General features: G+C 46.2%; 2 protein-coding genes across 2 annotated transcripts in view; one reads left to right on the top strand and one right to left on the bottom strand.

Moving 5' to 3' along the window:
- Positions 1-7,704, bottom strand: MCTS1 (MCTS1 re-initiation and release factor). The gene is made up of 6 exons (XM_066640277.1): positions 7,554-7,704; positions 6,002-6,154; positions 4,148-4,245; positions 2,936-3,069; positions 1,421-1,488; positions 1-214 (listed from the first exon to the last, which is right to left on the bottom strand). The coding sequence occupies exons 1-6, from the start codon at positions 7,562-7,564 to the stop codon at positions 133-135; spliced, it is 546 nt and encodes a 181-aa protein (XP_066496374.1). The 5' UTR covers positions 7,565-7,704; the 3' UTR covers positions 1-132.
- A 5,998-nt stretch (positions 7,705-13,702) lies between these two features.
- CUL4B (cullin 4B) overlaps positions 13,703-17,096 on the top strand; it is a 40,645-nt gene continuing 37,251 nt past the window's right edge. The window contains exons 1-2 of the mRNA XM_066640276.1: positions 13,703-13,935; positions 15,262-15,819. Of these exons, the coding sequence (XP_066496373.1) occupies positions 13,902-13,935; positions 15,262-15,819 (592 nt within the window). The 5' untranslated portion in view covers positions 13,703-13,901. The remainder of the gene's footprint in view (positions 13,936-15,261; positions 15,820-17,096) is intronic.

Raw genomic sequence — 17,096 nt, 5'->3', positions numbered from 1 at the left:
TTCAGCATTCACTTGATTTATTTAGCATAGCCACAGAACAAAATAAATTTGTACATTCAGTCACGTTAAAAACAGAAGAATGACAAAGTAGTCCGCGTTCATAGGAAGTGCATTTGCTGGGAGCTGCACGCTTCACTTATACGTCTTCATATGCCACAGGCCATCATTTAAATAGTGGATATTTTCAATGCCGATCCCTTTGTTGACTTTCTCTCTGTGGAAGAAAAGGGGGGGGGGAGAGATAGCAAGGATTGGTTCTGCATGTCCAATAAAGGTTTTTACAAATGTAACCCAGCAGGTCTAATCTTCAAATCAACTTGTTAGCTATTTAAACATTAACTAGAGGCTCTTCCATTTATATGAACTGCCATATGCAACACCAGGATAAAATTGCAACAACATGCAATTTACAGGAGTGAGAGCAACTGTACTGCGAGAACGCTTTCCACCCTTAGGGATGCCTAACAAGCAAACTGCATTTGAATCATATTTCCTTCCCGTATATCAATTCTGTCTTAACCCATTTCTGCCGGGCCCACAGGTGTACGCATTTGGTGCCTGTTGCATATATGCAATGTTGGACAGAAATGGCTCACCAGAAGCCTTACTCTCAAAACAATGTAAGATTCAGGAAGGCAAAGCAAAGAACCAAGGCAGACCTTCTCAAAGCAGCAGTTAATCCTTGCAATTTACAACAGCAAGAGGTGGTGATGGCAACTAGCTTGGAGGACTTCAACAGGGGATTAGACAAACCTATGGAGGGCAGGTCTATCAATGCTTACTAGTCAGAACAGCTATGAGCTACCCCCATCATACCTCTTAAATAGCAGGGCACATATAATAGTGTGTCTTCTGTGTGCAAGTTGCCCCGATGCTACTGCTTCACCACTATATAAAAGAGGAGGCTGGATTGGACAAGCTGCTGGCCTGATCCACCATCAGAACTCTTCTCGTGTAAAACACTGCCAGCTCCTAACCAGACCAACTAGAACAGCTAGGTCAGTGACTAGTTTTCTGGCCAGTGGGTTGACCCCTTCACCGCTCACTGGTCTGCTCTCCTGTTGCCACAAATGCCACTCTTTCATATCACACTCTTGCCTCTGAGTTTGTTATTGGCAGGAGTGAATATGTGTGTGCTCTGAAACGTTCTGATGCTCTGAAATGTTGAAAAACAGCAGTACATGTGCTTATCGACACAGCAGCCTCAGGTGTTCCCAGGCTGTTGGCCAAAGATGCCATGGATTATGTGATAAGACAACTCATGTAGAGCAAAGCACAATTTCTAAATCTTTCTGGCAGTATAGTATAAGTCTGAAGAACCACTAAGAAGCTACACATTGACCTAGAGTCACTATTTCACTCCAAAATGGAGAACAACAGGAAAGAGGCACATTATATCCACGTTAAAAGTAAGACTCACATATCTTCGGCCGACATCTTCATGACTCCAACGCACAGCGCATGCTGTTTTCCTTCTGCCATTATTGCCTAAAAAGTCAGCTAAGGAAAATACCTCCTTCAGAGGGTTTGTGTGTGTGTTGTGTTTTTTAAACTTACACACACATCTACAGTGAGACCAAATGGGAGCTCCTTTTCACAGTGGTTCCTAGGGCTGGTTACTTCAGGAGGCTAGTCTATCTGTGTATCTAGAGCGCGATTCAGTTTACAGAACATCTAGTACAGCATTTCTCAAACTGTGAGTCAGGACCCAGTAGGTAGGTAGCAAGTCAATTTCAGGAGGAACTCCATTCATTTCAATGTATTTTATTTTTAAAATATTGGATGATGTGACTGCATTTGAGGAAACGTGACAGATCTGTACAGGCTACTATGAACAGGCTACAATGTATACGCCTTTAACAATGACAGTCAATGAGGCTTACTCCCAAGTAAGTATGGATAGGATTACATCCTGTGGAATGTCTGGGGAACTTTTTTAAACAGATCAGCAACTGCTTTGGAGGGTTAGGAGGGTTCTTCTTTATTTTAAATAAAAATTTTAATCTTTTACTTATGTAAACTTTTAATTTATTTACTTACTTAATTTAATTTGATTTTGTTGTATGGGGGGGGGGTGTTAAAAATTTTCCTGCTTGACAATGCCACTTCTGGCCATGACACCACTTCCAGGTTAATGACATGACTTCCAATGGGTTCCAACAGATTGTCATTCTAAAAAGTGGGTCCTGGTGCTAGAAGTTTGAGAACCACTGATCTAGTACTGGTTCTGAAATCAGAACCACTGATTTCTCCAAGTGAGTTGAGAAAAAGACATCTCATATCCTTTTAAAAATACACTATGTTTAAACCTAGCTTTTGCATCCCCCCTCATGGTCCTCCACCCGAAAAAACAAGTAGATCTGACTTAACTATTATAGCAATACAGCATTAGATTTTTCCAATTCATTCTCTGGCATTCAAGCTTCTTAGGCTCCCCACCTACTGGATCATATTCTATGGGCACAAAGCACCACTGGTCTCTTTTGGAGGAAAGAACTCTGCCTTGAACTGCAATATGTAAGATTTATTGGAACAATCCCACAAACCATTCTATGCACACAAGACAAAGCAGAACGTAGTAAATTACAGGCTTGTTTTCATTACGATCTACAGCAGCATCTGACCAGGATTCCCAGACAGATGCCAAAAAGTGATCAGACAGCCACAGAAGGCAATCTGCCAAGTTGTCTCTTCCAAGAAAAATCGGGAAACAGGAAGAGCTCATGGAAGGGAATGCATGGACATTAATATGATGGCCACAAAATTACCAATTAGTTGAGGAGAACCAGAGTTGGGTTACAAGATAGTTCTCTGATTCGGATGTTTATAACCCATAAGCTTAACAATCCAAGTTGATCCAAACCAGTTCTTTAGATGTGCTAACTGAAAAGTCCCAATTGTCATCAGACAAGGAAAACCCACAAGCCAAGGATACCACAATTGTGTCAGCAGCAGCGGCGTACAGTTTCGCTCCTGGAGACGTCAGGCCAGGGCACATTATATTTGCTCCGCTAAGTACAAATTTAATGGCTCCTTTGTCAACCTGCTGATGTGGCAGAATGAATGGGTCTAGAAAGGGAAAACAGGGTTTAATGCAAAAGCAGATGCAACATGAACTGGCCCAAGTTCACCCAGTAAGCTTCATGGCCAAGCAGGGACATAAACCGAGACTTCCCAGTTCTAGTCAAATGCTGTTAGTGCCACACCAACTCTCACACCTAGGGCTCATGCTCTTACAGCCTTAAAAAGTGTAATACTAAACAGTTTTCCTATACTGTTCATTCTCTGAAAGCACAATGCAAAGGTTTTAAAATATATTTTCAATCTTAAACTGAACTGATGAAATTTAAACCACATTCTAGACTGCCTGATATTCCAGGCACTTTGCAAGTTCTCCACCAACTGTACCTGAGCAAGGAGCTTCACACAGGGAAAAAGAGGGGGAGAGAAGCAAAAAGAGTAAGGGCCCCCAAATTACCAAGTGGAAGCATCTCAGGTTGGCTTTTAATAGAACATTGGAACACACTCAGTTCTCAATTGAACCGAAAGGAAAACCCCACAAACAGCAAAGATGGGAAATGTCAATCTGGGGGGATTGGACAAAATCATGAAGGATGGACCTATCAATAGCTTAGTCATGATGGCTATGATCCATAACCAGATCCAGTGGCAGGGAATACCAGCTGCAAGGGAACAATGGCACGAGAGAAGGAGGTCACTTAATCTCCTGTGTGTGGGTTTCCAGAGACAGCAGGTAGGCCACTGTGGGACACAGGATGCTGGACTAGATGGCCGTTTGGCCTTACCCAGCAAGGTTTCTCTTACATTTTTATAAACAGGTAACATACACACAACCAGGAAAAAAAGCACAAAGTTTAAAAACCAAACACAGAGTGACTCAAGTAGAAAGCAAATCTGGTGAACTTCACTGTGCAACACCCACACAACACAAAACAGTACCTAAGGAAACAGCCAAAATTTAATGTCTTACTACAGAATAGCAAGCAAGATTTTTTCACCTCTAACTAAGCAGGCTACTTCATATCAACATGCAAGAGTTCGGCTCAATGTCACACTTAAATAACACCTACAACCCCTTTGAGCTTTTCTCCATGGTGCACCTGGTTTATGCTCTCCAAACACTTACATTTATGAAGTAATCTCAGTGTGGGGTAAAAAGGTCCTTCTCGTTGCCTGAAGAACAGTAACTCTCCATTGACAGTGAGGATTTCTATATGCTCATGACTGAAAGAGACAAAGTTAAGAATTACAGAAAAGGGTCATAGGCTGCTTTTGTTCTCCAAAAAAGGTGTTACTACAGTGGCTTACAAGTTCATTAAAAACAGTTTAACATCACAACCAAAAGGCACCAGAAGAGGCAGTGAACAGTCAAACAATGTGGGCAAAGATAATTCAAGCAAATAATAGCAAAGTAACTCATAATCAAAATCCGATGAACCAAAAACATACTTACGGCCCACTTAAAAGCAGGAACCACTCAAGCTGCCACCATGAAAAGGCCCTGCATCACATCCCCACCAGCCACATCTCAACAGAATTTGAAGCATACTTAAAACAGGAAGGGAAGAGAATTCTATGCTCTAAAATAGCCATTCTCAACCTTTCTTGGAGGGGGGGTCCCCTTATGAGCTCTGCTCAGGTTTCATCCTCTCCCACCATCAAAAAAGGACACAACATGAACAGATAAACATAAAATTATGTATCATTTTTGGTTTTCAGTCTGTGGCCCCCTTCAAATATGCCACGGCATCATATGGCTCCCATTAAGAATGGCTGATCTAAAGGAATGCTTTATTTCTCCAGAGGTTGCAGGGACCTTCAGAATGGGACCGACAACCAGCACAGACCCTTTAAAAATGACAGGTGGAAGCTTCTGCTGGCCATTTTAAAGAGCCCTACACCAGTCACAGGCACCATTCTGAAGGTTCCCTTCAGTCTCCAGAAGGTCTCTGCATAGCAGATAACAAGAGAAGATAGCAATTTGCCCCTCACAGATAAATAAATTCACAGATTGCTAATTTGCATATAAAGAGAACTGACTGTAAATCAGTGGAGGGGCCCTCAGAACTTCCTGGACATGACAGTACTTCTGGTCGCATCCGGAAGGTCCTCAGGTGGGCTCAGCATGCATCACAGCTATTCAAATCTATGGGGGCCAAGCCCACAGATAATGAGGGCTGACTGTACTTAAGAAGATTTATATTTTCTCTTGCTTTTAGGTAAAAATGTTCTCAGAAGAGTTTACAAAGCAAAAGGAAGTGGTTTCCTTTCCCCAAAGAAAGGAAAAGTCTAAAAAGAACCATAAAAGAGACACCAGCAACAGCAGCCACTGGAGAAATACTAAACTAGAATGGATATTTCCTGATCTGTGCTAAAAAGAGAGGTGTGAGAGATCCATACTTCAACAGGTGTTTTATTCCCAGTGAGCCAAGTTTAAGCCAAGTTATGTCAGAATGCCAGATGCAAGGGAGGGCACCAGGATGCAGGTCTCTTGTTATCTGGTGTGCTACCTGGGGCATTTGGTGGGCCGCTGTGAGATACAGGAAGCTGGACTAGATGGGCCTATGGCCTGATCCAGTGGGGCTGTTCTTATGTTCTAAGCCATGTCTGCCCAATGTTGCATATATGCAAAAGGGACCAAATGTGTGCATATGTGGGCCAGGCAAAAATGGGTTATTTACACTGAAATGTGCAGAGATTCTGGGCAGAGGCAGTTGCTTTGATCCCAAGCCTGTTCCATACATTGTTTGAATCCACTGACAGAATGCTGTCAGAAAAAGTTATTTACTATATATTGTTGCCACTGTTCAATTGGACTGGTACTGCACCCATTCACTATGTCAGTTAATTAACTGTTATGCTTGGTTTGAAATAGAAACTTTCTGCAGAAATATAAGGGAGGTTGATGCCACTGACACATCACTGGCATTACAAAAATACGTAATGCAACTTCGGGACATTCATGGAAGGAGATACTCACCATCGTACTATCTTGACAGGATCTTTCTTTGGCATGATCTGATTTAGCCATGGTTCAATACCCGGGAACTGATCTATCAGTTGATTCTTAATGCCTTTAATAACAGATGTTTTCAGCTGGATGCAGTTGGATACATTCTCCTTTTCATCAAATCTGCCAAGTGAATGACAAGACCTTAGAAGGAATCTCCTGGTCCAGTTAAAAAACATTTGTTCCTACTTCATCCATTAAAACTGCAAGTCAGCCATATTGGGGAGGGGAACCTTCTCACATACTCAACACTTTAAAGCCGCTGTCTTTCTAGTGTCTAGAAAATAAATTATAAGATTGTGAGCCCTATGAGACAGTAAACTATTTTTTTAGCCTTTGTAAAGCAATATATACACACACTTTTATAGAAAATCTCAAAATAATTTTCAGCCTTTGTTTTAACAATATCCTGTCCCCTTTGGTGAAAGAACATGGTACATGCATTTTATTGTCTTCACTCAAGCCAACCATGATATATTTTAATTATTTTATTAAGAACATGTATATCCTGTTTTCAGACACAATTTTAAACCATCACAAACAAACCAAATAAGTTAAACAGCCTGTCTCCAACTGCGGCCAGGTTTACGCCTCCAGGAAGACAGAAGTCTTCCCTCACTGTTGCTCAACAGCCATTGCCCTCCCCCATGCATTTGCCAACAACCCCACTGGAAGCCATCTGAGCCAGCGGGCACCACCACATTGCAGCACTGAGTTCTACATACTAAACTGTACACTGTACAAAGAAGCATGTCTTTTGACCCATCCTAAGCCTTCCTCTGCTTACAAAGGATGCATAAAAGACAACGCTTTAGAAACACTGCTCTTTTATGTTATGAGAGTTCCACCCAAGGGAGTTCCACCACTGACTGTTTTACTATTACACTGCAAACCATCTTGTGTACAAGGGGTACAAGCGGGATAAAAATGCAAAAATCTGTAAATAAAAGACTAAGGAAACGAACTGGTTAGGCTTTGAAACAAAAGACACTTCATTAGTAGGGTGACCAGACATAAAGAGGGACAGAGTGCCTCTGCCTTTGCCCATTGCACAGACCAGGGAATTTTGGCAGGTGCAGCTCAACATGGAAGGGTTTTTAAAGCTGCATCTGCCAAAATTCCGTAGATAGATGATCAGCAAACAATGCAGCAAACAGAGCATGTATGTATGTGTGTATACAAACACATGTACATTATATATACACATATACACACATGTACATAACCCCACACATACACTTAAATACATATATACACGTAAATACATGTGTACATACATATATGTAAATACACATATATTTGTATACATATACATAGATATATGTATGCACTTATATGTGTATATATATATGTGTGTGTGTGTGTATACATATATATACATCTGTGTGTGTACGTATGTATGCATGTATATATACACGTAAACGCACATGCAAACACATACATACGCTACCACATACGTGTAAGTACACACACACGAGGAGACCTATCCTGCCCCCAGCCTCCTGGTGCTCCCCCCACTCACTTCTTAAACATCCTGGGGGGCGCCGGTCCCGCGAGACGGGCGGGGCGACGGGACTGGCCGCCCACTGGCTCCCAAGCGCTCCCTCCGCACCCCCGACACACGAGGCCCCTCACGCCCTTCCTCTCCCGCGGTGCCAGCCGGAAAGCAAACCCCGCCCCCGCCTCGCTTTGCGGCCGGTGTCGTAAAACGCCGCGCAAGACGTTTCCATCGGGAAATGGGGAGGGGGTAGAAAATGCGAGGCAAAACTACAACTCCCAGGAGACAACGCGGAAGGAACGTCCCACGTCTCTAGAGCTGAGCAGGCGTACCCACCCACCGTTGTTGCCATGGCGACCAGCAGGCACTTCGGCCAGGCCCCAGCTATAGGTCCTCTACGCATGCGCACCGGTTTCCAAGGCAAGTTGGGCGGGGAAGTTGCTCCCAGTGCTGTGCACGCCCCACCGTCGGCCTGGAAAGGTAGCTGGGACTGGGCTGCGGTCTGGGGAGCAGCTCAGAGAACATCTGAGCTTGGAAGTACTAGGCAGCTCAGGGCACAGGCCTGCTGCCTCCACAGGATCCAGGCCTGACCCCTGCCTGCTCCTCCCCAGCAGTGCAGCTTGTGACAATCGCCATCCCTTGCAGTCCACAGGCAGCTCTTCCTTCCGCTAAGTAGCTGCAGTGCACAAGAAGCACATCACATCACGGTGCTTTTCTGTACAAGCTTCAGCTTCTGGTGTGAGCCACTCACAAGCCTACAAGGGCTCCAGCCCGTCCACCCTTCCAGTGCGCGTGCAGTCAGGATGCGGGGCGCTGAAGCAGGGGCACAAGCATTTCTTTACCTTGAGGAGGCCTCTGTGACTGCCCCTCCCCTGCAAGACCCAACTGGCAAGGCTGCATCAGTGCTGGAAAGTTGGACAGGACTGGGCCCAAAGTTAGGTTCCTTTTGAGCTTCTAAACTGCTTTGCCATGCTGAAGAGAGTGCAAACCTTGAAGCTGAAAGGCTTTAGTCCTCTTGATAGGACAAGGCCAGCATGGACTCTGCCTCCTTGATCCTCCCAAGAATTTGCTTAATTAGCTAATCTCTGTTAGAGAAGACAGTCAGCCCATGTGTGATTCAGAGGCTACAGGATACTGAACTGCAGGGAGTTCCAGAACAGAACCCCCGAAATACAGGGGCACACCTGTATAGTAAGCATGAAACAACCAATAAAAACAGGAACAGTGCAATGTGCAGTTTTACATGCAGAAAGCTCAATTCAATCCTTGGTAACTCCCAGCTGCACCAATCCAGTGCAGCTCAGAAAGACCTGTCTGAAACCCTGGACAATGCTGCCACTCGGTGGAAATATTTACCAGTAATATTTACCAGCTACGGAATGTTCTTTGTTGAAAACACTTGATGTACAGTGTCTGTTTTACCTGGCATCCCTTCAGCTTTGAAACTCTCAGAGAGTTCCGTCACATGCAGAAATTGGATGGATGAAAAAGTGGCATCAGCAAGACACAGTTTTGTTAGAGGCTGGGAATATTTTGGGCAAGGAAACTGTATCACAAAAACCATTTTGTGGCCATATCAGAAACCTGGGGAAACAGTAAAAATATAAAAGACAAAGCAATCCCTCTATTAAAAGCATGTGTATAGAGGAAGTCACACTGGAGGTAAAGCACATCAGTACCTAAAAGATGTAGCCACAGAGCCATTCGAAGCTGAAACTCCAGGCCAGCATGATAATCTGGCAGCTACAAAACACCTCCTCAAAGAGACACACCAGCTCCCATCATTACCCACCTTGAAAACTATCTTCAGCAGGCATGCTTTTACTTAAACCAGAGGCAGATAGACTTTCGACTTCAGGGATCCTGGAGCTTTAACAATTGTATATAAGAGGAAATTTCAGCAGGTGCAGCTTGTCATTTCACAGATGACATGCAGCACCTGCTGAAATTCTCTCCTACACAATTGTTAAAGGTCCAAGATCCCTAAAGTTGAAAGTTTGCCCACCTGACTTAGATCTTTCTTCCTGTGCTAAACTATGTTTTAAACTGCTACTGCTATTTTATATTTCATAAGTATGAACAGTGTATATTATTGTCTTATACTTTTGTTACTTCTGTTACTTTGAAATGTCATCCGCTTTAAGTGCAATTCTGGTATAGAAAGGTACAAGGAATTTTTTTAAAAGTTACATAGATTAAGGTTACAATCGTACACACAATTATATCCAGGGCTGGCCTTAGGAGCTGCAGGACACAGTTGGAAACATTTTTTGTGGGCCCCCACGTTCACAGCCAAGGTCTGTAGGGTCTTACGAGACATAAAATCTATCGTACATTTTATTTATACCTCTGTGGTAAAATGGAAAGCTATCAAAATATGTGCTAAAAAAGTGCATGTCAGTTAATGGACCAAATGGATTTAAGTACATTTTAATATAAAATTGCATACATAGTAAACAAACAAAATGTGTAGATTACCTTTGAAAAGTAAACAGTTACAAAACCACTTGTTTTAGTGACTGTGAAATGATTTAGACTGTGAAATGAAATAAAACTAGTTTTATTTTTTGTTTCAAAACAAAAATTCAGAACATCCATTGCAATGTGTTGTGTGTATTTGACAAGACTAGGAGCCCAATCCTACCCAGCTTTTCAGAACTGGTGCAACTGTAATGCAGCCCTGCAGTAAGGGATCAAATGTTCGAATACCTTAAGGAGGCCTCAGTGACTGCCTACTCACCACAGGATGCAATGCATGCTCCACTGGCACAGCTGTACCAGCACTGGAAAACTGGATAAGATTGGGCCATAGATCACCCTAGCACAGGCCCAGTTAGGAGCAATTGGTCCAATTGGCTTAGAACATAAGAACATAAGAACACCCCACTGGATCAGGCCATAGGCCCATCTAGTCCAGCTTCCTGTATCTCACAGCGGCCCACCAAATGCCCCAGGGAGCACACCAGATAACAACAGACCTCATCCTGGTGCTCTCCCCTACATCTGGCATTCTGACTTAACCCATTCCTAAAATCAGGAGGTTGCGCATACACATCATGGCTTGTACCCCATAATGGATTTTTCCTCCAGAAACTCGTCTAATCCCCTTTTAAAGGCGTCTAGGCTAGACGCCAGCACCACATCCTGTGGCAAGGAGTTCCACAGACCGACCACGCGCTGAGTAAAGAAATATTTTCTTTTGTCTGTCCTAACCCGCCCAACACTCAATTTTAGTGGATGTCCCCTGGTTCTGGTATTATGTGAGAGTGTAAAGAGCATCTCCCTATCCACTCTGTCCATCCCCTGCATAATTTTGTATGTCTCAATCATGTCCCCCCTCAAGCGTCTCTTTTCTAGGCTGAAGAGGCCCAAACGCCGTAGCCTTTCCTCATAAGGAAGGTGCCCCAGCCCCGTAATCATCTTAGTCGCTCTCTTTTGCACCTTTTCCATTTCCACTATGTCTTTTTTGAGATGCGGCGACCAGAACTGGACACAATACTCCAGGTGTGGCCTTACCATAGATTTGTACAACGGCATTATAATACTAACCGTTTTGTTCTCAATACCCTTCCTAATGATCCCAAGCATAGAATTGGCCTTCTTCACTGCCGCCGCACATTGGGTCGACACTTTCATCGACCTGTCCACCACCACCCCAAGATCTCTCTCCTGATCTGTCACAGACAGCTCAGAACCCATCAGCCTATATCTAAAGTTTTGATTTTTTGCCCCAATGTGCATGACTTTACACTTACTGACATTGAAGCGCATCTGCCATTTTGCTGCCCATTCTGCCAGTCTGGAGAGATCCTTCTGGAGCTCCTCACAATCACTTTTGGTCTTTACCACTCGGAAAAGTTTGGTGTCATCTGCAAACTTAGCCACTTCACTGCTCAACCCTGTCTCCAGGTCATTTATGAAGAGGTTGAAAAGCACCGGTCCCAGGACAGACCCTTGGGGCACACCGCTTTTCACCTCTCTCCATTGTGAAAATTGCCCATTGACACCCACTCTCTGCTTCCTGGCCTCCAACCAGTTCTCAATCCAGGAGAGGACCTGTCCTCTAATTCCCTGACTGTGGAGTTTTTTCAGTAGCCTTTGGTGAGGGACCGTGTCAAACGCCTTCTGAAAGTCCAGATATATAATGTCCACGGGTTCTCCCGCATCCACATGCCTGTTGACCTTTTCAAAGAATTCTATAAGGTTTGTGAGGCAAGACTTACCCTTACAGAAGCCATGCTGACTCTCCCTCAGCAAGGCCTGTTCGTCTATGTGTTTTGAGATCCTATCTTTGATGAGGCATTCCACCATCTTACCCGGTATAGATGTTAGGCTGACCGGCCTATAGTTTCCCGGGTCCCCCCTCTTTCCCTTTTTAAAAATAGGCGTGACATTTGCTATCCTCCAATCTTCTGGTACCGTGGCCGTTTTGAGGGACAAGTTGCATACCTTAGTCAAGAGATCTGCAACTTCATTCTTCAATTCCTTAATAACCCTTGGGTGGATGCCATCAGGGCCCGGTGACTTATTGATCTTTAATTTATCAATGAGGTCTGAAACATCTTCTCTTTTAACCTCTATCTGACTTAACTCCTCGGTTAGGAGGGGCCGTTCGGGCAGCGGTATCTGCCCGAGGTCTTCTGCCGTGAAGACAGATGCAAAGAACTCATTTAATTTCTCTGCCATCTCTATAATCAGACCCTGATTATATCAGAGTAATCCCACTAAGCTCAGTGTGATTTATTTATCAGGTTACAATGCATGGGATCAGGTTACAATGCTACAGAGTTACATAACAGAAATCTGTGTCATTTAGCTGGTGGTGGATGCTTCTGGACAACAGCCAAGGACTTTCAGAGAATGTGGGCCCTATTTATTTGTTGCCATTTGTGTGAATGGTGCTTTACAATGGGGAGACAACAGACCTCTATATCTGAAGGGCTCACCATCTAAAAGGGAGGCAAGGAAAACAACAGAGGAAGGAGCTGTAAATAGGGGAATGGAAAACATTACATAACTGTTTAATGCATTCTTACAATGACTATACATTTACTGAATAAGCCCCACTGAATTTAACAGGACTTAATTCTGAGCAGACATGCATTGGATTGCTCAACAGTACGATGTGGGACTGATTTATGAGAAAATATGCACAGGATTGTTTTCTTCAGTTTTACTTCTATTCTGCTGATGTGGCAGTCCTACACACTGTCCCACTAAACCAAATGCTGCTTACTTCTCAGTAGGCATACATAGGGTTGAACTATGTAGCTTCTGCCACATAAGGCTTGAAGCATATACTGGACACAAGTACCTGGACAGTCCACTTAATGGGGCTTGCTTCTGAATAGCCATGCAGAGGATTGTGCCACATAAATCCAGCACAATGAAGTGGAAATCCTATCCACACTTACCTGGAAGTAAGTCCCACCGAACTCTGTGGGGCTTACTTCTGGAAATGCATGAGGTCATTATGCTTCATTATGCTACTGTAGACAATCCCTGTCTTTTTTTCCCCAAATTCTTTTTCCCAAAAAAGAATCCCAAATTCTTTTTTTGCCATGCATTATTATTAATTATTACCAGTATTTATATACCGCTTTTCAACTAAAAATTCACAAAGCGGTTTACAGAGAAAAACCATGCATGAACTCTGATTAGGTGCAGAGCCATCCTTTGCACACTTACCGGGAAGCACAGGCCCACTGGGCTGCATGGGCCTCACTCCCTAAGTACTGTGCATGGGACTGCAGTGCTTGCCCCTCTGGCGCTTGCACGAGGATGCCTTCCCTGGCTCAACTCTGCCAGCTCCTAAGGCTGAAACCCTATCCACTTACCTGGGAGTAAGCCCCATTGACTGCAGTGGGACTTACTTCTGAGTAGACATGCAGAGTGGGCTCTCAGGTGGTAATCCCAGCCACACTTACCTGTGAGTAAGTCCCATTGACTACTTCTGAGTAGACATGCATAGGATGAGGCTGTTTCCTCTCCACCCTTACCTGGAAGTAAGCCCCACAGACTCTAATGGGATTTACTTCTGAGTAGACCTGCTTGGGCTCTGAGGGTGGCAGGGAAGGTGCCTGAAGGGGGGCTGGAGGACAGCCGAGCCCCTCCTCCCCGCCCCCTTCCAAGTCAGAAAGGGAGGGGTGGAGGGAGCCCCGCCCCCAAATGGGCAGGGAGTAGCGCGAGTAGCGAAGCCATCCCGGGGTGATTCCGCCCTGCTCTACGGAAGCCCGCGGGGCTCAATCCGATGGGGATCGAAGCGCGGGCGCGGACGGGAGCCGGCGAGGGTCATCCCGCGGCGAGAAAGGCGAACGCGGCGGCCCCTCCCACCCAGGCGCGAGGAGGCTTCCAACGAACCCTCTTCCCCTCATGGACCCGCCGCCCGGCGACATGATCACTTCCGGTGGGTCAAAGGGCAGGAGGAAGGAGCGGGTGTGTGTGGCGGTGAGGGACGGGGGGGAGCGCGGGCCCCCCAGACCGTCCAGCGTACCCCAGCCTGGCAGACCCCGGCGCCTTCCCGCCGCCCCTCTCCCCCCATAGGTCCTCGGCGCTTCCGGGCGGGGTGGCCTCCCGGCATGCCCCGCGACCGGAAGGGCAGCCATCTTTAGCCTCCCCTGCCTCCCTCCCTCCTCTCTCCCTCCAGTACTGACAATAACAAGCCCTGATCTTCCTCCTCACCTTGGCAACCATAGAGGGGGCGCCGGTAGTGGAGGGGGAGTGAGAGGGGGGCTCCCCGCTGGTGGCTCTTTCCTTTCCCCCCTCCGAGGGAGAGTGGGAGAGGAGAGGACCCGTCCTGCCTGCCTGCCTGCGGGGGTGCAGTGGGGCAGCACTGAGAAGGAGGCCTGGGAGAGGTGGGGGGCTCCGGCTGCAGCAGCACCAGCACCCCCCCCCCACTCCCAGGGATCTCTGGGAGGAGGAGGACCGCCTGCAGAGAGGAGGGGAGGCAGCCGGCACTTCCCTCCTGAAAGGAAAAACAGGCAGACTCAAGCCTCAGCTCCCTCTTTGGACAGTGGGGCAGCACTGAGAGTGGGGCCTGTGAGAGTTGGGGCTCCAGGACCACCACCACCCCTCACAACCAGGGGATAGCCAGGAGAGAAGAAGGAACACACCTGCGGAGGCAGCTGGCACTTTCCTCCTGAAAGAAAAAACGGTCAGACTCAAGCCTCAGCTCCCTCTTTGGACAGTGAGGCAGCGCTGAGAGGGAGGCCTGTGAGAGTTGGGGGCGCCACTATCAGCACCCTCACACCCAGGGACCTTTGAGAGAAGGACTGTGCCTGGAGAGGGGTGGCAGCTGGCACTTCCCTCCAGAAAGAAAAAGGGGGGAGACTCAAGCCTCAGCTCCTTCTTTGGACCACCCGACAACCGGCACTTCCCTCCAGAAAGAAAAGAGGGGGAACTCGAACCTCAGCTCCCTCTCTGGACTACCCAACCACCAGCACTTCTCTCCTGAAAGAAAAAGGGAGGGGGCGGCTCGAACCTCAGCTCCTTCTTTGGACAGCCAGGGAGGGGGAAGACGCAAGGCTCAGCTCCCTCTTTGGACCACCCAACAGCTGGCATATCCCTTCTGAAAGAAAAAGGGGGGGAGTCTCAATTCCCTCTGTGGACAGCCAGGAGGCTGAAATCTTCTACATCGTCCACCACCTCACTGCCCCTTTCTGCGTGTCTGCCACACCAGAAGGATTTGATGCCCTTCAGCCTGCTCACCTCTGTGTGTTCATGTTTCCCACAGGTTTTTCTTCCCCCAACCCCCCAGCAGCGGCAGCAGCGGCTCCGGAGGTCCGACCTTCCGCTGATGGTAGCAGCAGTAGCAGCAGCTCCTCATCCTCCAAGAAGAGAAAATTGAATAGTAATAGCAACAGCAGTGAGAGAGAAGAGGTTGAGTCCATCTCCTGCTCCTCCCTCCTTTCCAAAAACAACTCCTCCATTATCATCACCACCACCACCACCACCTCCTCCTCTTCTTCCTCCTCCGCCACCTCCTGTTCCTCAGGGGTTGCTTCTTCCAACCATCACTTGCAGAAGAAGTTGCGCTTTGAGGACTCCTTGGATTTTATTGGACTTGATGTGAAGATGGCAGAAGAGTCTTCCTCATCTTCCTCTTCATCACCTGCTGCCTCTTCTCAGCAGCAGCACCAGCAGCAACTCAAAAACAAAAGCCTTTTAATTTCTTCAGTAGCAGTTGGACACCATGCCAATGGCCTGACCAAAGCTGCCTCCTCCACTGTCTCCAGTTTTGCCAACAGTAAACCTGGTTCAGCCAAGAAGTTAGTGATCAAGAACTTTAAAGGTAATGTAATGGTGACATGTCTTGTCTTTGACATTTGTCCATATTCATATATGAAACTGCCATACTGAGTCGGACCACACGTCTCTTTAGGCCTGGTTTATTGCTGACACTGACTGGCAACAGCTCTCTGGGGTTTCAGACCAGGGGTCTTCCCCAGCTGTTCCTGGAGATGCCAGGGATTGAACCTGGGACCTTCGGCCTGTAAATAGGTGATGTACCACTGAGCTACACCAGCAGCATTTTATATTTTGGCAGGTAGTGAATAAGTGCCATTGGTTCATGTGGAAGTAAGAAAAGGGGTGCTACATTGGAGCTGCTACAGGGACATTTCAGCAGTGGAGCTAAACCTGCTCCCTGTCATTGGTGAGCTTGTTGCCTGAGTTGGACAAGTTTTGTCCCTCTCAGCTGCATCTGAGATTGAAAGCCACCTACAGTACTTGACCAACTGAGGTCATGGGAACCATTAAGAACTGTGCTAGCTCCTATTAGTATAGCCCAGTGGTTCCCAAACTGTGAGCCATAGCCCCCACCCCATAGAACTGAAAACCAGCCAGGAGAACACTGAATACTCACACAAAAAAAACCCCTCTCTGTACAAAATATAGAATTGTAGCCCCAATCAGAAGCTGCAGCCAATGGCACAGTAGGTCAAGGGAGCAGCCAGATCAGAAGCTGCAGCAAATGGCCCAGTAAGTCAAGGGAACAGCCAGATGAAAAAGTTTGGGAACCGTTGGCATCGCATAGTCTCATCTGTGTCTCTGTGTCCCCAGTTCTATTACTCAATGCAGAGGAATTGTATGCTTTCAAAAGCAGGACAAACGAGAGGGAAACTGACAATTTTTAAGTGTACAGACGTAAAAGAAATTGAAAGTTCAAAACTTACCTTACTGGTTTGAACGTATGCCAATGCTGCTTAAACTTTTGAGAAACTTGACATCACTGCTTCACAAGTGTGACTGTATGGATTCTTGCGCACAGCTGCTGCAGCATGTAAGGTCTTTGCACTGGAATAGTAGTTCAGGACTGGCCTAGAACAGGAACAGGGTGTCATTGATCACTGCCAACCCACCCCAAGGTTTCTCTAGATCAAAGCAGCAGCTCTTCTTCTGTTTCTCCCTAAATTAGAATGAAATGATGAGGCAATGAGAATATACTCATTCCCTGGAAATATAATATGAATCAGTGAGAGTCCTTTGCCAGGGAGCATTTGTCTTGGCTGTGGGGGAGGAAGGAGAAAGCTCCTGTTCCTCCCTGCAGAGTTAAACAGGCTTTTATAT

The sequence above is a fragment of the Tiliqua scincoides genome, chromosome 12 (assembly GCF_035046505.1).
Source record: "Tiliqua scincoides isolate rTilSci1 chromosome 12, rTilSci1.hap2, whole genome shotgun sequence".
Taxonomy (NCBI): domain Eukaryota; kingdom Metazoa; phylum Chordata; class Lepidosauria; order Squamata; family Scincidae; genus Tiliqua; species Tiliqua scincoides.
The sequence above is the reverse complement of the archived record's forward strand: the minus strand, read 5'-3'. Positions and strand labels throughout refer to the sequence as shown.

Excerpts from the sequence above, each read along its gene's own strand:
- MCTS1 (XM_066640277.1), bottom strand. Across the intron at positions 3,070-4,147 it reads ACTGAGATTACTTCATAAAT|ACCCATTCATTCTGCCACAT; the intron begins GTAAGTGTTTGG and ends TTCCCTTTCTAG. Across the intron at positions 1,489-2,935 it reads CTGCTGCTGACACAATTGTG|GCAATAATGGCAGAAGGAAA; the intron begins GTATCCTTGGCT and ends CTGACTTTTTAG.